At 38.7% G+C, this 25,954-nt stretch overlaps 1 protein-coding gene across 1 annotated transcript in view; it reads right to left on the reverse strand.

Moving 5' to 3' along the window:
- TEX11 (testis expressed 11) overlaps positions 1 to 25,954 on the reverse strand; it is a 360,718-nt gene that overhangs the window by 310,258 nt on the left and 24,506 nt on the right. The window contains exons 5-6 of the mRNA XM_061178154.1: positions 20,750 to 20,830; positions 20,540 to 20,659 (exon numbers count right to left, since the gene is read on the reverse strand). Coding sequence (XP_061034137.1) covers positions 20,540 to 20,659; positions 20,750 to 20,830 — 201 coding nt within the window. The remainder of the gene's footprint in view (positions 1 to 20,539; positions 20,660 to 20,749; positions 20,831 to 25,954) is intronic.

Here is a 25,954-nt window from a genome sequence, read left to right on the forward strand (position 1 = left end):
CTTTAAAGCTATTACAAGATAATGGCTATAATTCCCTGTGCTATACAATATATCCTTGTTGCTTATCTACTTTATACACAGTAATTTGTATCTCTTAATCCCATACCCTTAAATTGTCCCTCCCCCCTTTCCCTCTCCAGTTGTTTCCTTTTTGGAGCTATTATGAATAATGCTGCTATGAATATTTGTGTTACAAGCATTTGTATGAACATATGTTTTCAATTCTCTTATACCTAGGAGTAGAATTGCTAAGTCATATGGAAGCTTTATGTTTAGCTTTTTGAGAACTTCCAAACTGCTTTCGACAGCAGCTGCACCATATGTTACATTCCCACCAGCAGTGTATCAGGATTTCAATTTCTCCATATCTTCACCAACACTTCTTATTTTCCATTTTTGTATTTATACATATCTGAGTGTCTGCAAAGTGGCATCTCATTGTGGTTTTCATCTGCATTTCTCTAATGACTAATAATGTTGAGCATCTTTTCATGTGCTTATTGGCCATTTGTTTATCTTCATTGGAGAAATGCCTACTCAAGTGTTTTGCCCATTTTAAATTTGAATTATTTATACTTTTATTGTTGAGTTCCAAGAACTCTTTATGTATTCTAGATGCTAGATAATTATCAGTTATATGACATGCAAATATTTTCTCCCATTCTGTAGCAGCCCACTGACTTCACAGTGTCTTTTGATGAACAAAAGTTTAAAATTTGGTGACTTCCCTGGTGGCACAGTGGTTAAGAATCCACCTACCAATGCAGGTTCGAGCCCTGGTCCAGGAAGATCCCACATGCCGTAGAGCAACTAAGCCCGTGCACCACAACTACTGAGCCTGCACTCTAGAACCCACGAGCCACAACTACTGAGCCCACGTGCCTAGAGCCCGTGCTCTGCAACAAGAGAAGCCACCGCAATGAGAAGCACGTGCACCGCAACAAAGAGTAGCCCCCACTCACCACAGCTAGAGAAAGCCCACATGCAGCAATGAAGACCCAACACAGCCAAAAATAAATAAATAAATAAATAAATTTTTATAAAAAAAAGTTTAAAATTTTGGTGAAGTCCAATTTAGCGATTTTTTCTTTGCTTGTGCCTGAGGTGTCATATCTAAGAAATCATTGCCTTACCTAAGGTCACAAAGATTTATACCTATGTTTTCTTCTAAGAGTTTTATAATTTCAACTCTTACTTTTAGATATTTGACCATAAATATGGGGGTTTATTTCTGGACTCTCAGTTCTTTTCAATTGATCTATATGTCTGTCTTCACACCAGTAGCACACTATCTTGATACTATAGTTTTGCAGCAAGTTTTGAAATTAAGAAATGTGAGTCCTCCAACTTTGCTCTTTGACAAGATCGTATTGCCTGTTTTGGGTCTCATGAGTGCTGATATGAATTTTAGGATAAGGGTATCAATATCTGCAAAAAACAAGGAAGCTAGAATTTTGATAGGGATTGAATTCAATCTGTAGATCAATTTGGGGGAATACTGCCATCTTAACAATATTAAGCCTTCCAATCCATGAATATAGAATATTTTTCCATTTATTTTGATCTTCTTAACTTCTTTCAGTAAAATTTTATGGCTTCTTTTCACTTCTTTTGTTAAATTTATTCATGAGTATAATCCCTAAATAAAATTCTCTATTCTCAAATGACATGATCTTATATAGAGACTATCCCTAGAAATCCACACAAAAAAACTAGAAGAACTAATAAACAAGTTCAGCCAGGTTACAGGGTACAATAAACAAAAATCAATTGTATTTCTATTCACTAACAATGAGTAAACCAAAAATGAAATTAAGAAATCAATTCCATTTAAATTACAAAAAAAAATTAAAAATTAGAAATGAATTTAACAAAAGAACTGCAAGACTTATACACTAAAAACTACAAAACGTTGTTGAAAGAAATTAAAGAAGGCCTAAATAAACAGAAAGATATCCCATGTTCACAGATCAGAAGACTTAATAGTCTTAAGATGGCAATGTTCCCCAAATTCAGCCAAAGATTCAATGCAATTCCCATCAAAATTCTAGCTGGCTTTTTCTTCAGACACTGACATGCTGATCTTAACATTCATCTAAAAATTTAAGGGACCCACAACAGGCAAAACCATTTTGAAAAAGAAGAACAAAGTCATAAGGCTCACACTTACTATTTCAAAACTGACTACAAAGCTACCAAAGTCGAGACTATGGTATTGGCATAAGGAGAGACATATAAATCAACAGAATAAAACTAATACTCCAGAAAGAAATGCTTACATTTAGGGTCAACTGATTTTTGACAAGGGTGCAAAGACAATTCAATGAGGAAAGAATAGTCTCTTTTAAAAAATGGTGCTAGGACTGGATACCCAATACAAAAGAATGAAATTGCATACCTACCTCATGTCATATGAAAAATTGACTCAAAGTGGATCAAAGGCTTAAATGTAAAGCTAAAAGCTATAAAATTCTTAGACTAAAATACAGGAGTAAATCTTCATGATCCTGGATTAGGCAACGGTTTCTCAGATATGACAACTAAAGCACAAGCAACAAATGAAAATAGATGTCAATTCTCCCCAAATTGATATATAGGCTGAACATAATTCCAATGAAAATTCCAGCAAAAACTTTGTGTAAATGTGGACAAGATTATTCTAAAATTTATATGTAAAGGAAAAGGAATTAGAATAGCTAAAATAATTCTGAAAAATAATAATAAAATGGAAACAATGACTCTACATATTTTCAAGACTTTATAGCTATAGTAACCAAGACAGTGTGGTATTGAAAGAAGGATACACCCATATATCAAAAGGAAAGAATAGAGATCCCAGAAAGAGATCCATCCACACAAGTATGGCCTACTGATATTTAACAAATGTGCAAAAGCAATTCAATGGCGGAGGGATAGTCTTTTCAACTAAATGTGCTGGAGCAACTGGATATCCATAAACAAAAAAGAAACCTCGACCTAAACCTCACACCTTACACAAAAATTAACTCAAAATCAATCATAGATTTAAACACAAAAGGTAAAGCTGTAAAACTTTTAGAAGAAAATATAGGAGAAAATCTTTCAGATCTAAGGCTTGGTGAAGAGTTTTCAGACAGAATACCAAAAGCATAATCCATAATACAAAAAAATCAATTGGACTTCATCAAAATTACTTTTGTTCTGCAAACCGATTAAAAGACTGAACAGACAAGCTACAGACTAAGTGACAATATTTACAAACACATATTTGACAAAGGACTCAAATCTAGAATACATAATTCTCAAAATTCACAGTAAAAAATTCAAACAATCCAATTACAAAATGGCCAGGAGACATGAAGACACATCTCACCTAAGAGTATATACAAATGGCGGGACTTCCCTGGTGGTACAGTGGTTAAGAATCCGCCTGCCAATGCAGGGGACATGGGTTCGAGCCCTGCTCCGAGAAGATCCCACACGCTGCGGAGCAACTAAGCCCGTGCGCCACAACTACTGGGCCTGCACTCTAGAGCCCACGAGCCACAACTACTGAGCCACAACTACTGAGCCACAACTACTGCCACAACTACTGAAACCCGTGCGCCTAGAGCCTGTGCTCCACAACAAGAAAAGCCACCACAATGAGAAGCCCGCACACCACAACGAAGACTAGTCCCCACTTGCCGCAACTAGAGAAAGCCCGCGTGCAGCAACGAAGACCCAAAGCAGCCAAAAAAAATAAACATAACTAAATTTTTTTAAAAAGAGAATATACAAATGGCAAATAAGTACACAAAAAAAATTCGACATCATTAGCCATTAGTGAAAAGCAAATTAAAACCGATGAGATATCACTACACGTCTAATAGAACAGCTAAAATAAGTCACAATACCAAATGCTGGCATGGATGCAGAGAATGGGATCTCTCATATATTGCTGGTGGGAATTAAAATGTCACAGCCACTCTAAAAAAGTTTGGGAGTCTCTTTAAAAATAAATAGGTAGAGGGAAGCATCAAGGTGGCAGAACAGCAAGACGTGGAGATCACCTTCCTCCTCACAAATACATCAGAAATACACCTGCAAGTGCAACAACTCTTACAGAACACCTACTGAACACTGGCAGAAGACCTCAGACCTCCCAAAAGGCAAGAAACTCCCCACGTATCTGGGTAGGGCAAAAGAAAAAAGAAAAAACAGAGACAAAACAATAGGGACGGGACCCGCAGCAGAGGGAGGGAGCTGTGAAGGAGGAACGGCTTCCACACACTAGGAAGCCCAGTCGCGGGCAGAGACAGCGGGTGGCGGAGGGGGGAAGCTTCGGAGCCACAGAGGAGAGCGCAGCAACAGGGGTGCGGAGGGCAAAGCGGAGAGATTCCCGCACAGAGGATCAGTGCCGACCAGCACTTACCATCCAGAGATGCTTCTCTGTTCACAAGCCGGGACGGGCAGGGGCTGGGAGCTGAGGCTCCGGCTTCGGAGGACAGATCGCAGGGAGAGGACTGGGGTTGGCTGCATGAACACAGCCTGAAGGAAACTAGTGTGCCACAGCTAGCCGGGATGGAGTCCGGGAAAAAGTATGGAGCTGCCGAAGAGGCAAGAGACTTTTTCTTGCCTCTTTGTTTCCTGGTGCCTGAGGAGAGGGGATTAAGAGCGCCGCTGAAAGGAGCTCCAGAGACGGGCGCGAGCCGAGGCTATCAGCGCGGCCCCAGAAACGGGCAAGAGACGCTCAGGCTGCTGCTGCAGCCACCAAGAAGCCTGTGTGCGAGCACAAGTCACTATCCACACCGCCCCTCCCGGGAGCCTGTGCAGCCCGCCACTGCCAGGGTCCCGTAATCCAGGGACAACTTCCCCGGGAGAACGCACGGCCCGCCTCAGGCTGGTGCAACGTCACGCCAACCTCTGCCGCCGCAGCTCGCCCCGCACTCCGTACCCCTCCCTCCCCCAGGCTTCAGTGAGCCAGAGCCCCCGAATCAGCTGCTCCTTTAACCCAGTCCCGTCTGAGTAAGAACAGACGCCGTCAGGCAACCTACACGCAGAGGCAGGGCCAAATCCAAAGCTGACCCAAGGAGCTGTGTGAACAAAGAAGAGAAAGGGAAATTTCTCCCAGCAGCCTCAGGAGCAGCGGATTAAATGTTCACAACCAACTTGCTTTACCCTACATCTGTAGAATACCTGAATAGACAACGAATCATCCCAAATTGAGAAGGTGGACTTTGGGAGCAACGATATATATATTTTTTTCCCTTTTTCTCTTTTTGTGAGTGTGTATGTGTATGCTTCTGTGTGTGATTTTGTCTGTATAGCTTTGCTTTTACCATTTGTCCTAGGGTTCTGTCTGTTCGTTCTTTGTTTTTTTTTTTAGTATACTTTTCAGCGCTTGTTATCATTGGTGGACTTGTTTTTTGGTTTGGTTGTTCTCTTCTTTCCTTCGTTCTTTTTAATTACTTTAAAAAAATTTTAATAATTACATTTTGTTCTTTTAATAACATTTTTATTTTATTATATTTTATTTTATCTTTTTCTATCTTTCCCTCTTTTTTTCTCCCTTTTATTCTGAGCCATGTGGATGACAGGATCTTGGTGCTCCAGCCAGGGGTCAGGGTTGTGCCTCTGAGGTGGGAGAGCCAAGTTCAGGACACTGGTCCACCAGAGACCTCCCAGCTCCACGTAATATCAAATGGTGAAAATCTCCCAGAGATCTCCATCTCAACGCCAAGACCCAGCTCCACTCAACGACCAGCAAGCTACAGTGCTGGACACCCTATGCCAAACAACTAGCAAGACAGGAACACAACCCCACCCAGTAGCAGAGAGGCTGCCTAAAATCATAATAAGGTCACAGACACCCCAAAACACACCACCGGACGTGGACCTGCCATCAGAAAGCCAGGATCCAGCCTCATCCACCAGAACATGGGCACTAATCCTCTCCACCAGGAGGCCTACACAACCCACTGAACCAACCTTAGCCACTGGGAGCAGACACCAAAAACAACGGGAACTATGAACCTGCAGCCTGCGAAAAGGAGACCCCAAACACAGTAAGTTAAGCAAAATAAGAAGACAGAGAAACACACAGCAGATGAAGGAGCAAGGCAAAACCCCATCAGACCAAACAAATTAAGAGGAAATAGGCAGTCTACCTGAAAAAGAATTCAAAATAATGATAGTAAAGATGATCCAAAATCTTGGAAATAGAATGGAGAAAATATAAGAAACGTTTAACAAGGGCCTAGATGAACTAAAGGGCAAACAAACAATCATGAACAACACAATAAATGAAATTTTAAATTCTCTGGAAGGAATCAATAGCAGAATAACTGAGGGAGAAGAACGGATAAGTGACCTGGAAGATAAAATAGTGGAAATAACTAGTGCAGAGCAGAATAAAGAAAAAAGAATGAAAAGAATTGAGGACAGTCTCAGAAACCTCTGGGACAATATTAAATGTACCAACATTCGAATTACAGGGGTCCCAGAAGAAGAAGAGAAAAAGAAAGGGACTGAGAAAATATTTAAAGAGATTAGAGTTGAAAACTTCCCTAATATGGGAAAGTAAATAGTTAATCAAGTCCAGGAAGCACAGAGACTCCCATACAGGATAAATCCAGGGAGAAACACACCAAGACACATATGAATCGAACTATCAAAAATTAAATACAAAGAAAAATATTAAATGCAGCAAGGGAAAAACAACAAATAACATACAAGGGAATCCCGATAAGGTTAACAGCTGATCTTTCAGCAAAAACTATGCAAGCCAAAAGGGAGGGGTAGGACATATTTAAAGTGATGAAAGGGGGAAACCTACACCCAAGATTAATCTACCCAGCAAGACTCTCATTCAGATTTGATGCAGAAACTAAAACCTTTAGAGACAAGCAAAAGCTAAGAGAATTCAGCACCACCAAACGAGCTTTACAACAAATGCTAAAGGAACATCTCTAGGCAGGAAACACAAGAGAAGAAAAAGACCTACAATAACAAACCCAAAACAATTAAGAAAATGGTAATAGGAACATACATATCGATAATTACCTTAAATGTAAATGGATTAAATGCTCCAACCAAAAGACACAGACTGGCTGAATGGATACAAAAGCAACACCCATATATATGCTGTCTACAAGAGATGCACTTCAGACCTAGGGACACATACAGACTGAAAGTGAGGGGATGGAAAAAGATATTCCATGCAAAGGGAAATCAAAAGATAGCTGGAGTAGCAATTCTCATATCAGACAAAATAGACTTTAAAACAAAGACTACTACAAGAGACAAAGAAGGACACTACATAATGATCAAGGTAACAATCCAAGAAGAAGATATAACAATTGTAAATATTTATGCGCCCAACATAGGAGCACCTCAATACATAAAGCAAATACTAACAGCCATAAAAGAGGAAATCAACAGTAACACCATAATAGTAGGGGACTCTAACACCCCACTTTCACCAATGGACAGATCATCCAAAAGGAAAATAAATAAGGAAACACAAGCTTTAAATGATACATTAAACAAGATGGACTTAACTGATATTTATAGGACATTCCACCCAAAAACAACAGAATACATGTTCTTCTCAAGTGCTCATGGAACACTCTCCAATATAGATCATATCTTGGGTCACAAATCAAGCCTTGGTAAATTTAAGAAAATTGAAATTGTATCAAGTATCTTTTCTGACGACAACGCTATAAGACTAGATATCAATTACAGAAAAAATCTGTAAAAAATACAAACACATGGAGGCTAAACAATACACTACTTAATAACCAAGAGATCACTGAAGAAATCAAAGAGGAAATCAAGAAATACCTACAAACAAATGACAATGAAAACACGACAACCCAAAACCTAAGGGATGCAGCCAAAGCAGTTCTAACAGGGAAGTTTATAGCAATACAATCCTACCTTAAGAAACAAGAAACATCTCAAATAAACAACCTAACCTTACACCTGAAGCCATTACAGAAAGAAGAACAAAAAAACCCCAAAGTTAGCAGAAGGAAAGAAATCATAAAGATCAGATCAGAAATAAATGAAAAAGAAATGAAGGAAATGATAGCAGAGATCAATAAAACTAAAAGCTGGTTCATTGAGGAGATAATCAAAATTGATAAACCATTAGCCAGACTCATCAAGAAAAAAAGGGAGAAGACTCAAATCAATAGAATTAGAAATGAAAAAGGAGAAGTAACAACTGACACTGCAGAAATACGAAGGATCATGAGAGATTACTACAAGCAACTATATGCCAATAAAATGAACAACCTGGAAGAAATGGACAAATTCTTAGAAATGCACAACCTGCCAAGACTGAACCAGGAAGAAATGGAACATATGAACAGACCAATCACAAGCACTGAAATTGAGACTGTGATTAAAAATCTTCCAACAAACAAAAGCTCAGGACCAGATGGCTTCACAGGTGAATTCTATCAAACATTTACAGAAGAGCTAACACCTATCCTTCTCAAACTCTTCGAAAACATAGCAGAGGGAGGAACACACCCAAACTCATTCTACGAGGCCACCATCAACCTGATACCAAAACCAGACAAAGATGTCACAAAAAAAGAAAACTACAGACCAATATCACTGATGAACATAGATGCAAAAATCCTCAATAAAATACAAGCAAACGGAATCCAACAGCACAATAAAGGGATCGTACACCGTAATCCAGTGGGGTTTATCCCAGGTATGCAAGGATTCTTCAATATACGCAAATCAATCAATGTGATACACCATATTAACAAACTGAAGAATAAAAACCATAAAACTGAAAAACTGGACAGCTACATGTAAAAGAATGAAATTAGAACATTCCCTAATACCATGCACAAAAATAAACTCAAAATGGATTTAAGACCTAAATGTAAGGCCAGACACTATCAAACTCTTAGAGGAAAACATAGGCAGAACACTCTATGACATAAATCACAGCAAGATCCTTTTTGGCCCACCTCCTTGAGAAATGGAAATAAAAACAAAAATAAACAAATGGGACCTAATGAAACTTAACAGCTTTTGCACAGCAAAGGAAAACATAAACAAGACGAAAAGACAACCCTCAGAATGGGAGAAAATATTTGCAAATGAAGCAACTGACAAAGGATTAAATTCCACAATTTACAAGCAGCTCATGCAGCTCAGTATCAAAAAAACAAACAACCCAATCCAAAAATGGGCAGAAGACCTAAACAGACATTTCTCCAAAGAAGATATACAGATTGCCAACAAACATATGAAAGAATGCTCAACATCATTAACCATTAGAGAAATGCAAATCAAAACTACAATGAGGTATCACCTCACACCAGTCAGAATGGCCATCATCAAAAAATCTACAAACAATAAATGCTGGAGAGGGTGTGGAGAAAAGGGAACCCTCTTGCACTGTTGGTGGGAATGTAAATTGATACAGCCACTGTGGAAAACATAAGGAGGTTCCTTAAAAAACTACAAATAGAACTACCATACAACCCAGCAATCCAATTACTGGGCATATACCCTGAGAAAACCATAATTCAAAAAGAGTCATGTACCACAATGTTCACTGAAGCTCTATTTACAATAGCCAGGACATGGAAGCAAACTAACTGTCCGTCAAGACATGAATAGATAAAGAAGATGTGGCATATATATACAATGGAATATTACTCAGCCATAAAAAGAAACGAAATTGAGTTATTTGTAGTGAGGTGGATGGACCTAGAGTCTGGCATCCAGAGTGAAGTAACTCAGAAAGAGAAAAACAAATACTGTATGCTAACACATATATATGGAACCTAAAAAAAAAAAATTTTCATGAAGAACCTAGGGGCAAGATGGGAATAAAGATGCAAACCTACTAGAGAATGGACTTGAGGACACGGGGCGGGGGGGAAGGGTAAGCTGGGACAAAGTGAGAGAGTGGTAGTGTATACATGGACATATATACACTACCAAATGTAAAATCGCTAGTGGGAAGCAGTTGCATAGCACAGGGAGATCAGCTCGGTGCTTTGTGACCAGCTAGAAGGGTGGGATAGGGAGGGTGGCAGGAAGGGAGACACAAGAGGGAAAAGATATGGCGATATATGTATATGTATAACTGATTCACTGTGTTATAAAGCAGAAACTAACACACCATTGTAAAGCAATTATATTCCAATAAAAATGTTAAAAAAAATTTTTTAAAAAAAGAAAGAGAAAAAAAACTATTATGTATAAAATAAGCTACAAGGATGTATCGTGTAACATGGGAATATAGCCAATATTTTATAATAACTATAATTGGAGTATAACCTTAAAAATTGCCAATCATTATATTGCACACATGTAACATATAATATTGTACATCAACTATACGTCAATAAAAAAATTAAATAAAGCACTCAGGTTTTTTTCTCACGTGAACTGCTATCAAGCCAAATGTACCCCTGACACAGTGTATTATATAGGGAGCTGGTTTCTTAAATATTGGAATTTTATAGGCTTGAGGAGTTTAACAGCCCAAGGTCATATAGCAAGTTGGTGTAATAGTTAAGATACAAGACCAAGACCTGCTGGACTTCATATCAGTTTTTTATAGTAGTTGCATTAAAGTAGCCCACAAAGGATATTAACATTACAAGGCAAGACAAAATTACCACAAGGGGCTCTCTTTTTAAATAGTCAACCTAAGTTGTAGGGTAGGGAGAGTTAGACTAAAAGCCAGAAAATCTTGGTTCTGGTCTTAGATCTTCAACTAACTCACACCTTCTCTCTGAACCTGTTTCATCATTTAAAAAATGAGAAGGAATTAAACAAAACCTAAAAAAATGGATAGATATCTCATATTCATGGATCAGAATACTTAACATTATTAAGATAGCAATACTCCTCAAATTGATCCACAGATTGAATGCTATTCCTATCAGGATCCCAGCTGATTTGTTGCAAAAATTGACAAACATATCCTAAAATTCATATGGAAATGCAAGAGACCCAGAAGAGCTGAATAATCTTGAAAAATAACAAAGTTGGAAACTCACACTTCCTGATTTCAAAACTGACTACATAGCTACTGTAATCAAGACAGTGTGGCACTGGTAAAAGGACAAACATATAGATCAATGGAACAGAATCAGGAGTCCAGAAATAAACCCTCACATTTATGATCAATTAATTTTTTTTAAACACTAAGTCTTTTATTGAGAAGCTGCACAAATTAACTCCAAATTACTGCCACAGAGAAGAGGAAGCTTCAAGGCACAAAACTTGTTGCTGTACTCCATCTTACTTTATTGTAGTGTCTTCACTCAAGTACTAGAAGCTAAAAGCCATCCCTTTTACAGTACTACATCTTTTCATCTCTGCTCTTGCCCCCTGTAGTTTCATTAAAAGACAATGAACGTTTTAAGGTACTCAAATGGAAAATATAAAATTGCACCATTTTATCAAAGCTTAAGGTATTTCTGTTCTCAAGCATGAGAATAATTCAAAATAACACACTTGGTATTTTATTACACTCCAATCCCTGTGTCATTTCCTCATCAGAAGGCTCTTGGTTGGAATAGCCTTTTAGAATCGGAAAGGCAGTGCAATCCCAGACTGATAAATAGAGGTAAAATTTTTAAAAACAATGGCCAAATTAGATCAATTTAATTTAATTTGTTCTCTAGATCATTAAACTTGATTTTTAGTTTCAAAGATAATATCATTGTAACTCTCTATTCCTCCTATGTTTAGTTCACACAGACTTAAAAATTATAGCCTTTTTTTGGCACTTTTTTAAACATCTTTATTGGAGTATAATTGCTTTACAATGGTGTTACTTTCTGCTTTATAACAAAATGAATCAGCTATACATATAAATATATTCCCATATCTCATCCCTCTTGCGTTTCCCTCCCACCCTCCCTATCCCACCCCTCTAGGTGATCACAAAGCACAGAGCTGATCTCCCTGTGCTATGTGGCTGCTTCCCACTAGCTATCTATTTTACATTTGGTAGTGTATATATGTCCATGCCACTCTCTCACACTCTCACTTCCTCCCAGCTTACAGTTTCCCCTCCCTGTGTCCTAAGTCCATTCTCTACGTCTGCATCTTTATTCTTGCCCTGCCCCTAGGTTCTTCAGACCTTTTTTTTTTTAGATTCCATATATATGTGTAAGCATACGGTATTTGTTTTTCTCTTTCTGACTTACTTCACTCTGGATGACACACTCTAGGTCCATCCACCTCACTACAAATAACTCAATTTCGTTTCTTTTTATGGCTGAGTAATATTACATTGTATATATCTGACACATCTTCTTTATCCATTCATCTGTCGACTGACACTTAGGTTGCTTCAATGTCCTGGCTATTGTAAATAGAGCTGCAATGAACATTGTGGTACATGACTCTTTTTGAATTATGGTTTTCTCAGGGTATATGCCCAGTAGTGGGATTCCTGGGTTGTATGGTAGTTCTATTTTTAGTTTTTTAAGGACCCTCCATACTGTCCTCCATAGTGGCTGTATCAATTTACATTCCCACCAACAGTGCAAGAGGGATCCCTTTTCTCCACACCCTCTCCAGCATTTACTGTCTGCAGATTTTTTGATGATGGCTACTCTGAGTGGTGTGAGGTGATACCTCAGTGTAGTTTTGATTTGCATTTCTCTAATGATTAATTATGTTGAGCATCCTTTCATGTGTTTGTTGGAAATCTGTATATCTTCTTTGGACAAATGTCTATTTAGGTCTTCTGCCCATTTTTGGATTGGGTTGTTTTTTTGATATTGAGCTGCATGAGATGCTTGTAAATTGGGGAGATTAATCCTTTGTGAGTTGTTTCGTTTGCAAATATTTTCTCCCAATCTGAGGGTTTTCTTGTCATCTTGTTTATGTTTTCCTTTGCTGTGCAAAAGCTTTTAAGTTTCATTAGGTCCCCTTTGTTTATTTTTTTTTTTATTTCCATTTCTCAAGGAGGTGGGCCAAAAAGAATCTTGCTGTGATTTATGTCATAGAGTGTTCTGCCTATGTTTTCCTCTAAGAGTTTCATAGTGTCTGGCCTTATATTTAGATCTTTAATCCATTTTGAGTTTATTTTTGTGCATGGTGTTGGGGAGTGTTCTAATTTCATTCTTTTATGTGTAGCTGTCCAGTTTTCCCAGCACCACTTATTGAATAGGCTGTCTTTTCTCCACTGTATATTCTTGCCTCCTTTATCAAAAATAAGGTGACCATATGTGCGTGGGTTTATCTCTGGGCTTTCTATCCTGTTCCATTGATCTATATTTCTGTTTTTGTGCCAGTACCATACTGTCTTAACTACTGTAGCTTTGTAGTATAGTCTGAAGACCAGAAGCCTGATTCCTACAGCTCTGTTTTTCTTTCTCAAGATTCCTTTGGCTAATCGGGGTCTTTTGTGTTTCCCTAAAAATTGTGAAATTTTTTCTTTTAGTTCTGTGATAAATACCATTGGGAGCTTGAGAGGGATTGCACTGAATCTGTAGATTGCTTAGGGTAGTATAGTCATTTTCACAATGTTGATTCTTCCAATCCAAGAACATGATATATCTCTCCATCTATTTGTATCATCTTTAATTTTTTTCATCAGTGTCTTATAATTTTCTACATACAGGTCTTTTGTCTCCTTAGGTAGGTTTACTCCTAGCTATTTTATTCTTTTTGTTGCAGTGGTAAATGGGAGTGTTTCCTTAATTTCTATTTCAGATTTTTCTTCCTTAGTGTTAGGAATGCAAGAGATTTCTCTGCATTAATTTTGTATCCTGCTACTTTACCAAATTCATTGATTAGCTCTAGTAGTTTTCGGGAAGCATCTTTAGGATTCTCTTTGCATAGTATCATGTCATCTGCAAACAGTGACAGCTTTATTTCTCTTCTAATTTGGATTCATTTTATTTCTTTTTCTTCTCTGATTGCTCAGGCTAAAACTTCCAAAACTATGTTGAATAATAGTGGTGAGAGTGGACAGCCTTGTCTTGTTCCTGATCTTAGTGGAAATGGTTTCAGTTTTTCACCACTGAGAATGATGTTGGCTGCAGGTTTGTCTTATATGGCCTTTATTACATTGAGGTAAGTTCCCTCTATGCCCACTTTCTGGAGGGTTTTTATCATAAATGGGTGCTGAATTTTGTCAAAAGCTTTTTCTGCATCTCTTGAGATGATCATATGGTTTTTCTCCTTCAGTTTGTTATTATGGTTTATCATATTGATTGATTTGCATATTTTGAAGAATCCTTGCATACCTGGGATAAACCCCACTTGATCATGGTGTATGATCCTTTTCATGTGCTGTTGGATTCTGTTTGCTAGTATTTTGTTAAGGATTTTTGCATCTATGTTCATCAGTGATATTGGCCTGTAGTTTTCTTTCTTTGTGACGTCTTTGTCTGGTTTTGGTATCAGGGTGATGGCGGGCTCATAGAATGAGTTTGGGAGTGTTCTTCCCTATGCTATATTTTGGAAGAGTTTGAGAAGGATAGGTGTTAGCTCTTCTCTAAATTTTTGATAGAATTTGCCTGTCAGGTCATCTCGTCCTGGGCTTTTGTTTGTTCAAAGATTTTTAATCAGTCTCGATTTCAGTGCTTGTGATTGGTCTGTTTACATTTTCTATTTCTTCCTGGTTCAGTCCCAGAAGGTTGTGCTTTTCTAAGAATTTGTCCCTTTCATCCAGGTTGTCAATTTTACTGGCATATAGTTACTTGTACTAATCTCTCATGATCCTTTGTATTTCTGCAGTGTCAGTTGTTACTTCTCCTTTTTCATTTCTAATTCTATTGATTTGCGTCTTCTCCCTTTTTTTCTTGATGAGTCTGCCTAATGGTTTATTAATTTTGTTTATCTTCTCAAAGAACCAGCTTTTAGTTTTATTGATCTTTGCTACTGTTTCCTTCATTTCTTTTTCATTTATTTCAGACCTGATCTTTATGGTTTCTTTCCATCTACTAAATTTGGGTGTTTTTTATTCTTCTTTCTCTAATTGCTTTAGGTGAAAGGTTAGGTTGTTTATTTGAGATGTTTCTTGTTTCTTGAGGTAGGACTGTATTGCTATAAACTTCCCTTTTAGAACTCCTTTGGCTGCATGTCATAGGTTTTGGGTCATCCTGTTTTCATTGTCATTGGTTTCTAGGTATTTTTTTATTTCCTCTTTGATTTCTTCAGTGATCCCTTGGTTATTTAGTAGTGTATTCTTTGGCCTCCATGCGTTTGTATTTTTTACAGATTTTTTCCTGTAAATGGTACCTAGTCTCATAGCACTGTGGTCGGAAAAGATACTTGATATGATTTCAATTTTCTTAAATTTACCAAGGCTTGATTTGTGACCCAAGATATGATCTATCCTGGAGAATGTTCCATGAGTACTTGAGAAGAAACTGTATTCTGTTGTTTTTGGTTGGAATTTCCTACAAACTTCAAATAAGTCCATCTTGTTTAATATATCACTTAAAGCTTGTGTTTCCTTATTTATTTTCATTTTGGATAATCTGTCCATTGGTGAAAGTGGGGTGTCAAAGTCCCCTACTATGATTGTGTTACTGTCGATTTCCCATTATATGGCTGTTAGTGTTTGCCTTATGTATTGAGGTGCTCCTATGTTGTGTGCATAAATATTTACAATTGTTATATCTTCTTCTTGGATTGATCCCTTTATCATTATATAGTGTCCTTCTTTGTTTCTTGTAATACTCTTTAACGTTTCTTTTGTCTGATATGAGAATTCCTACTCCAGCTTTCTTTTGATTTCCATTTGCATGGAATATCTTTTTCCATCCCCTCACTTTCAGTCTGTATGTGTCCCTAGGTCTGAAGTGGGTCTCTTGTAGACAGCATATATACGGGTCTTGTTTTTCTATCCATTCAGCCAGTCTATGTCTTTTGGTTGGAGCACTTAATCCATTTACATTTAAGGTAGTTATCGATATGTATGTTCCTATTATCATTTTTAGTTGTTTTGGGTGTTATTGTATGCCTTTTCCTTCTCTTGTGTTTCCTGCCTAGAAAAGTTCCTTTAGAATTTGTTGTAAAGCTGGCTTAGTGGTGCTGAATTCTCTTAGCTTTTGTTTGTCTGTAAAGGTTTTAATTTCTCCGTCAAATCTGAATATGATCCTTGCTGGCTAGAGTAATCTTGGTTGTAGGTTTTTCCCTTTCATCACTTTAAATATGTCCTGCCACTCCTTTCTGGCTTGCAGAATTTCTGCTGATAGATCAGCTGTTAACCTTATGGGGATTCCCTTGTATGTTATTTGCTGTTTTTCCCTTGTTGCTTTTATTTTTTTTTCTATGTATTTAATTTTTGATAGTTTGATTAGTATGTGTCTTGGCGTGTTTCTCCTTGGATCTATTGTGCATGGGATCCTCTGCACTTCGTGGACTTGATTAACTATTTCCTTTCCCATATTAGGGAAGTTTTCAACTATAATCTCTTCAAATATTTTCTCAGTCCCTTTCTTTTTCTCTTCTTCTTCTGGGATCCCTATTATTTGAATGTTGGTGTGTTTAATGTTGTCCCAGAGGTCTCTGAGACTGTCCTCAATTCTTTTCATTCTTTTTTCTTTATTCTGCTCTGTGGTAGTTATTTCCAGTATTTTATCTTCCAGGTCACTTATCCGTTCTTCTGCTTCAGTTGTTGTGCTATTGATCCCTTCTAGAGAATTTTTAATTTCATTTAGTGTGTTGTTCACCATTGTTTGTTTACTCTTTAGTTCTTCTAGGTCCTTGTTAAAAGTTTCTTGTATTTTCTCCATTTTATTTCCAAGATTTTGGATCATCTTTACTGTCACTATTTTGAATTCTTTTTCAGGTAGACTGCCTATTTCCTCTTAATTTGTTTGGTCTGATGGGTTTTTGCCTTGCTCCTTCATCTGCTGTGTGGTTCTCTGTCTTCTCATTTTGCTTAACTTACTGTGTTTGGGGTCTCCTTTTCGCAGGCTGCAGGTTCATAGTTCCCGTTGTTTTTGGTGTCTGCCCCCAGTGGCTAAGGTTGGTTTAGTGGGTTGTGTAGGCTTCCTGATGGAGGGGACTGGTGTCTGTGTTCTGGTGGATGAGGCTGGATCTTGTCTTTCTGCTGGCCAGGACCGTGAAAAGTGGTGTGTTTTGGGGTGTCTGTGATGTTATTATGATTTTAGGTAGCCTCTCTGCTACTAGGTGGGGTTGTGTTCCTGTCTTGCTAGTTGTTTGGCATAGGGTGTCCAGCATTGTAGCTTGCTGGTCGTTGAGTGGAGCTGGGTCTTATCGTCGAGATGGAGATCTCCGGGAGAGCTCTTGCCGTTTGATATTTCATGGAGCCAGGAGGTCTCTGGTGGACCAATGTCCTGAACTTGGCTCTCCCACCTCACAGGCACAGGCCTGACACCCGGCCAGAACACCAAGACCCTGTCAGCCACATGGCTCAGAATCAAAGGGAAAAAAAAGAAAGAAAGAAGAGAGCACCCAAACCAAAAAAACAAATCCACCAATGATAACAAGCACTAAAACCTCTACTAAAAAAAAAAAGGAAAAAAACAGACAAACAGAACCCTAGGACAAACGGTAAAAGCAAAGCTATACAGAAAAATATCACAAAAAGAAGCGTACACATACACACTCACCAAAAGAGAAAAAGGAAAAACGTATATATTTATATAGATTAAAAAAAGGAAGAGAACCAAATCAATAAACAAATCTACTAATCATAATAAACTCTAAATACTAAACTAAGATAAACATAAAACCAGATACAAATTAGATGCAGAAAGCAAACCTCAAGTCTACAGTTGCTCCCAAAGTCCACCTCCTCAATTTTGGGATGATTCGTTGTCTATTCAGGTATTCCACAGATGCAGCATACATCAAGTTGATTGTGGAGATTTAATCTGCTGCTCCTGAGGCTGCTGGGAGAAATTTCCCTTTCTCTTCTTTGTTCACACAGCTCCTGGGGTTCAGCTTTGGATTTGGACCCGCCTCTGCATGCAGGTCGCCTGAGGGTGTCTGTTCTTCGCTCAGACAGGACGGGGTTAAAGTAGCAGCTGATTAGGGGGCTCTGGCTCACTCAGGCTGGGGGGAGGGAGGGGTATGGAATGTGGGGCGAGCCTGCGGCAGCAGACGTCAACATGACGTTGCAACAGCCTGAGGCACGCCATGTGTTCTCCCAGGGAAGTTGTCCCAGGATCACGGGACCCTGGCAGTGGCGGGCTGCACAGGCTCCCGGAAATGGAGGTGTGGATAGTGACCTGTGCTTGCACACTGGCTTCTTGGTGGCTGCAGCAGCAGCCTTAGCGTTTCATGCCCGTCTCTGGTGCCCGCGCTGATAGCCACAGCTCACGCCCATCTCTCGAGTTTGTTTAGGCGGTGCTCTGAATCCCCTCTCCTCGCGCACCCCAAAACAATGGTCTCTTTCCTCTTAGGCAGTTCCAGACTTTTTCCTGGACTCCCTCTTGGCTAGCTGTGGCGCACTATCCCCCTTCAGGCTGTGTTCACGCAGCCAACCCCAGTCCTCTCCCTGGGATCTGTCCTCCGAAGCCGGAGCCTCAGCTCCCAGCCCCCGCCCGTACCGGCGGGTGAACAGACAAGCCTCTCGGGCTGGTGAGTGCTGGTCAGCACTGATCCTCTGTGCAGGAATCTCTCTGCTTTGCCCTCTGCACCCCTGTTGCTGCGTTCTCCTCCATGGCCCTGATCCTTGCCCCCTGGCCACCTGCTGTCTCCGCCAGTGAAGGGGCTTCCTAGTGTGTGGAAACTTTTCCTCCTTCACAGCTCCCTCCAAGAGGTCCAGGTTCCATCCTTATTCTTTTGTCTCTGTTTTTTCTTTTTTCTTTTGCCCTACCCAGGTACGTGGGGAGTTTCTTGCCTTTTGGGAAGTTTGAGGTCTTCTGCCAGCATTCAGTAGGTGTTCTGTAGGAGTTGTTCCACATGTAGATGTATTTCTGATGTATTTGTGGGGAGGAAGGTGATCTCCACGTCTTACTCCTCTGCCATCTTGAAGGTCTCCTCTAGTAGCCTTCTTATTTAAGTATTATTTACTCAATGTGTTGTTGGTTTTAGGGCATTCTGTCTGACCTTCAGGCTCCTCATTCGTAAAATCAGGATAATACCACCTCACGAACTCTCCACGCCACAAGTTCAAATAAGAGTTCCAGAGCCTCGCCAGGAGCAATGAATTTTTGACAAGAGTGCTAAGACCATTCAATGGGGAAAGAATAGTCTTTTCAATAAATGGTGCTGGGACAACTGGATAGCTATATGCAAAAGAATGCAGTTGGACTCCCACCTCATGCCATACTCGAAAATTAACTTGAAATGGATCAAAGACCTAAATGTAAGTGCTAAATCTATAAAACTCCTAGATATGCAGAAATTGGAGCCCTCAGAGACTAGTGGCAGAAGTGTAAAATGGTACAGCCACTGTGGAAAACAGTCTGGCAGTTTCACAAAAGGTTAAACATAGAGTAATCATGTTATTCAGCAATTCTACTCCTAGATATATATCCAAGAGAAATTTAAAAATGTACACACAAAAATCTGTACATGAATGTTCACAGTAGAATTATTCATAATGGCCTCAAACTGGAAACAATCCAAATGTTCATCAATAGATGAATGGATAAACAAAATTTGGTATATCCATATGGTAGAACATTATTTGGTAATAAAAATATTGATACATGCTACAACATAGATGAACCTTGAAAACATGCTAAGTAAAAGAAGCTAATCACAAAAGACCAAATATTGTATGATTTCATTTATATGAAATGCCCAGAGCAGGTAAATCTATAAAGACAGAATGTATATTAGTGGTTGCTGGAGCTGGAGTCAGGAGGAATAGGGAGTGACTGCTAATGGATAGGGGGTTTCTTCTGGGGTAATGAAAATGTTTTAAACTTAAGATTGTGGTGAAGGTTGTACAATTCTATGAATATACTAAAACCATTGAATTGTACATTTAAAATGTGTTAATTTTACAGTATACAAATTATAAATTTCTCAATGAAGATGTTAAAAAGTAAAAATAAGATTACGCTAGATGATTCTTAAGGTCTCTTTCATTTCTAGAATTACATACTTTCAGAGAATAAACTCATCACAGCTTACATTTTGTCAACTGAAAATGCACACCTAACTGCATGGTGACAAAAGAAGAAAACCCACAAGCCAAACAGAGGTAAAGTACAACTCTGAACACTGACATCAGCAGACTTTTAGAAAACATCAGCAAACAACCCAGAATAATTGCAAATGTGAAGGCTCTTTTTGGGCAAATATTTTAGGTAGACTGTGAATGTAAGATATTCACAGAGACAGGTATGTCAAGTAGAGGCCACTGCCACAAATAAATGATAGATATTACATGCAGTGGTTGAAAATGATGATTAGTTATGTAAGTCTTTTCAATCTCATCCACCCCAATAGGTACCAATCACCATTAGTAATGTCACCTTCAGATATAAAACAGAGATTAAAAAGGTCAAATATAATATCCTATAAAAGACCAATGACACCTGACTTTCTTCTAATAGGTTACATGTCATCACTTTTGCATTTACATATATAAAATGCCCCACTGTGAGGCCCTAGTGACTATGATACCTACTGACTCTGCTTGGTAAGCAAGCACTCTGAAAACGTCCCTCTCCGTAGCAGTCTTCTGCATAGTCACATGGACCTCAGTGGAGCAACTCTGTATTAATATGACATATAACTGCTCCAGACCCTGGAAAATAAACCACAATACAATGTAATGGTGAGAATAACCACAATTTTTACTAATAACTGCCACAGCTAAAAATCAATGGTAACTTACAGCCATGGCAGCTTGAAAAAATTCATCAGCAATCATAGCATTTCCAACATCCACCCATCCTTTTCCTGTTTTCATATTCATCTGGAAAAAAGGAGTTAGAAAATAATTTTTAAAAATTCACACCTCTTCCAAACTGACTGAGGATTATGTTGGAGAAAATATTTAGTCCTCTGTCCATATTCAGTAGTGTAATCCACAGAAAACAAAAAACTAACAGCATTTACTAGAGTTCTGTGTTCTGCTCGGAACTCCATAACTAAAGAGAAATGGTCTTAAGAAAAGCAATAATAAAAAATTAATAGACTTGAAAACACATCTTCTAAGAAAATACTAAAAGAAAACATTGAGATTATTTAGACAGGAAGAGAAAGTTCTAAAACTTAATGCCTCACATACTTGAAGAAAGTTATATGATAAGCACTAGACTATAAATCAACATACCTCGGTTCTAGTTTTTAATTATGTCTCTAATAAAATTTTTCTTAGTCCAGCAAATGTTTATTATGTATCCTTTACATGCCAGGCACCCTGAAGAAGCTCACAGTATTATAACTGACAGACACTTAAATAAATAGTTGATAAGTAATATGCACAAATACTGTGGAAGTAAACAAGGACTGAATCAAGATGGAGGATTGAGCACACACTACAGCCACCCCTTCTATTATAAATCCCTAGAAATGATGTGTATATAGTACATACTATGATATACTATAAATTTTATATACTATAAATGTATATAATATATACTATAAATTTTATATACTATAAACCCCTAGAAAGGATATATACAATATCATATAAATATATATTATGATACACATCATACATATTATATATATCCTTTCTAGGGATTTATATATATTTTCTAGAAATAAAAGAAAAATATACATATTTTTCTTATTAATAATAGTCCTGAAAAATAAGAGGCGTTTTCAGTTGATCTGAAATTATGAAGAACCTATGAAAAATAGACAGCAAATGGAATGAGGCAAAATCCCATATCCTAAAATGCACAAAAATGCAAAATGTGGAAACATTCTGGATATGAACAGGAGGAGTATCACGCAGTAGGCTTCATCCCCAAGAGATATAGTCTCCCTTCCTCCCCAGAAAGGAACAGTAAGTACAATCACTTAGGCTAGAGAAAAACAGAGTTCCAGGTGGCTGACAACACAGGTCAATGCAAAACCTCTGGTCTTAATTCTCCATCAGTCACTGGATTCAGTTACAGTAAATAGTGTGACACAGAAGACTATCAAGGAATCTCAAATCAAAGATGAGCAAGAATCACCAAATGTTTGAGGGAAACCAATAACATGAAAGGACATCACACTCAACAAACAGAATACCTGAGGAAATAGAATTAAGACAGCTAGTAGATGGAAACATAAAGAGAAATACCATTATTATCCACAGAATTAAACAGTAGTCATAATCAATAAAATGCTCCTTTTAGGTTCCATTCTTTGAAATCAATAAAGCCAAAAATGCAAATGTTAGAGGTAACAGAAGTTGGAAGGGTAATGGTGGGGAAAGGGAGAGAGAATGATAAAGGTACTAATATCCTCACAGAGTTGAAAGTAAAGACATACTCTCCAAAACTGATGGAGAAAGAAATAAAAACTTAAATATATTAAAATAAATAAATTTAAATTGAAATAATAATTAAAATAAATTAAAAACAGTATAATATAACTAACAAAAACTGAAAGGAGTACGGGAGGTAATATATGATGAGATATATCTTCATCTATCATAGCAGAAAGAAACAGATCATATATGAAGCTGATAAATCAAGATTTAATTATTGGGGCTTCCCTGGTGGCGCAGTGGTTAAGAATCCGCCTGCCAATGCAGGGGACACGGGTTCGAGCTCTGGTCTGGGAAGATCCCACATGCCGTGGAGCAACTGGGCCCGTGAGCCACAGCTACTGAGCCTGCGCGTCTGGAGCCTCTGCTCCGCAACAGGAGAGGCCGCGATAGTGAGAGGCCCGTGCACCACGATGAGGAGTGGCCCCCGCTTGCCGCAACTGGAGAAAGCCCTCGCACAGAAACGGAAACCCAACACAGCCAAAAACTAAATTAAATAAATAAATAAATAAAATAAATTTATTTTTAAAAAAAAGATTTAATTATTGTAGTCTAAATTGTGTCGCCCCCTCCCCCCAAAAAAATTCATATGTTTAACTCCCAGCTCCCAGTACCTCAGAATGTGACTGTATTTGAAGATAGGGCCTTTAACAAAATGATGAACTTAAAATGACACCATTAGGGTGTGCCCTAATCCAATCTGACTGGTGTCCTTTTAAGAAGAAATTTGGACACACACAGGGACACCAGGTGTGTGCCCACATAGAGGAAATGCCATATGAGGACACAGCGAAAAGGCAGCCATCTGCAAGCCAAGGAGAGAGGCCTCAGGAGAAAACAAACCTTCCCACACCTTGATCCTGGACTTGATTTTGGATCGTGATCTTGGACAGAATTGTGGGAAAATAAATTTCTATTGTTTAGACCACCCACTGTATAGTATTTTGTTGGCAGCCCTAGCAAACTAATACAGTGATACAAGCATATGATTAAGATATATGAAAGTAAACATGAGAAGTAAAAACAAAAATGGTTACAAGCAATAGCCTTAAAATAGGAAAAGGTATATGCACAAGGCAATGCATTGCAGCATCCAAATGTCCATCAAAGAGGGCTGGTTGAATATGACAAGTTACATGCACCAATTGAATGCTATATAGCTAAAAAAAAAAAAAACAAAAATGAATATCTCTATATACTACTATGGAGTGATCTCTAGGATATAATGTTAAATTGGGTAAAAAAAAAAGGTGGAGAAAAGTATACATATGGAATACTACCAATTATCTAAGAAACTTGGGGCAGGAAGAGATATGAATAAATACCTATTTGCTTATATTCAACAAGCAAAAGGAGAGAGAGGAACCAAGATGGCGGAGTACAAGGACGTGCTCTCACTCCCTCTTGTGAGAACACCAGAATCACAACTACCTGCTGGACAATCATCGACAGGAAGACACTGGAACTCACCAAAAAAGACACCCCACATCCAAAGACAAAGGAGAAGCCACAATGAGACGGTAGGAGGGGCGCAATCACAGTAAAATCAAATCCCATAACGGCTGGGTGGGTGACTCACAGACTGGAGAACACTTATACCTCAGAAGTCCACCCACTGGAGTGAAGGTTCTGAGCCCCACGTCAGGCTTCCCAAACTGGGGGTCCGGCAACAGGAGGAGGAATTCCTAGAGAATCAGACTTTGAAGCCTAGTGGGATTTGATTGCAGGACTTCGACAGGACTGGGGGAAACAGAGACTCCACTCTTGGAGGGCACACACAAAGTAGTGTGCACATCGGGACCCAGGGGAAGGAGCAGTGACCCCGGGGGAGACTGGACCAGACCTACCTGCTAGTATTGGAGGGTCACCTGCAGAGGTGGGCAGTGGCTGTGGCTCACTGTGGGGACAAGGACACTGGCAGCAGACGTTCTGGGAAGTACTCCTTGGCGTGAGCCCTCCCAGAGTCTGTCATGAGCCTGACCAAAGAGCCCAGGTAGGCTCCAGTGTTGGGATGCCTCAGGCCAAACAATCAACAGGAAGGGACCCAGCCCCACCCATCAACAGTCAAGCAGATTAAAGTTTTACTGAGCTCTGCCCACCAGAGCAACAGTCAGCTCTACCAACCACCAGTCCCTCCCATGAGGAAACTTACACAAGCCTCTTAGATAGCCTCTTCCACCAGAGGGCATACAGCAGAAGCAAGAAGAACTACAATCCTGCAGCCTGTGGAACAAAAACCACACTCACAGAATGAAAAGGCAGAGGGCTATGTACCAGATGAAGGAACAAGATAAAACCCCAGAAAAACAACTAAATGAAGTGGAGATAGGCAACCTTCCAGAAAAAGAATTCAGAATAATGATAGTGAAGATGATCCAAGACCTCAGAAAAAGAATGGAGGCAAAGATCGAGAAGATGCAAGAAATGTTTAACAAAGACTTAGAAGAATTAAAGAACAAACAAACAGAGATGAATAATACAATAACTGAAATGAAAACTACATTAGAAAGAATCAATAGCAGAATAACTGAGGCAGAAGAACGGATAAGTGACCTGGAAGACAGAATGGTGGAATTCACTGCTGCAGAACAGAATGAAGAAAAAAGAATGAAAAGAAAAGAAGACAGCCTAAGAGACCTCTGGGACAACATTAAACGCAACAACATTCGCATTATAGGGGTCCCAGAAGGACAAGAGCGAGAAAAAGGACCAGAGAAAACATTTGAAGAGATTATAGTCGAAAACTTCCCTAACACGGGAAAGGAAATAGCCACCCAAGTCCAGGAAGCACAGCGAGTCCCATACAGGATAAACCTAAGGAGAAACATGCCGAGACACATAGTAATCAAATTGGCAAAAATTAAAAACAAATTATTGAAAGCAGCAAGGGAAAAACGACAAATAACATACAAGGGAACTCCCAAAAGGTTAACAGCTGATTTCTCAGCAGAAACTCTATAAGCCAGAAGGGAGTAGCATGATATACTTAAAGTGATGAAACGGAAGAACCTACAACCAAGATTACTCTACCCGGCAAGGATCTCATTCAGATGCGATGGAGAAATCAAAATCTTTACAGAGAAGCAAAAGCTAAGGGAATTCAGCACCACCAAACCAGCTCTACAACAAATGCTAAAGGAACTTCTCTAAGTGGGAAACACAAGAGAAGAAAAGGACCTACAAACACAAACCCAAAACAATTAAGAAAATGGTCATAGGAACATACATATTGATAATTACCTTAAACGTGAATGGATTAAATGCTCTAGCCAAAAGACACAGTCTTGCTGAATGGATACAAAAACAAGACCCATATATATGCTGTCTACAAGAGACCCACTTTAGACCTAGGGACACATACAGACTGAAAGTGAGGGGATGGAAAAAGATATTCCATGCAAAGGGAAATCAAAAGAAAGCTGGAGTAGCAATACTCATATCAGATAAAATAGACTTTAAAATAAAGAATGTTACAAGAGACAAGGAAGGACACTACATAATGATCAAGGGATCAATCCAAGAGGAAGATATAACAATTATAAATATATATGCACCCAACACTGGAGCACCTCAATACATAAGGCAACTGCTAACACCTATAGAAGAGAAAAT

This window comes from Eubalaena glacialis, chromosome X, assembly GCF_028564815.1.
Source record: "Eubalaena glacialis isolate mEubGla1 chromosome X, mEubGla1.1.hap2.+ XY, whole genome shotgun sequence".
NCBI classification, from domain to species: Eukaryota; Metazoa; Chordata; class Mammalia; order Artiodactyla; family Balaenidae; genus Eubalaena; species Eubalaena glacialis.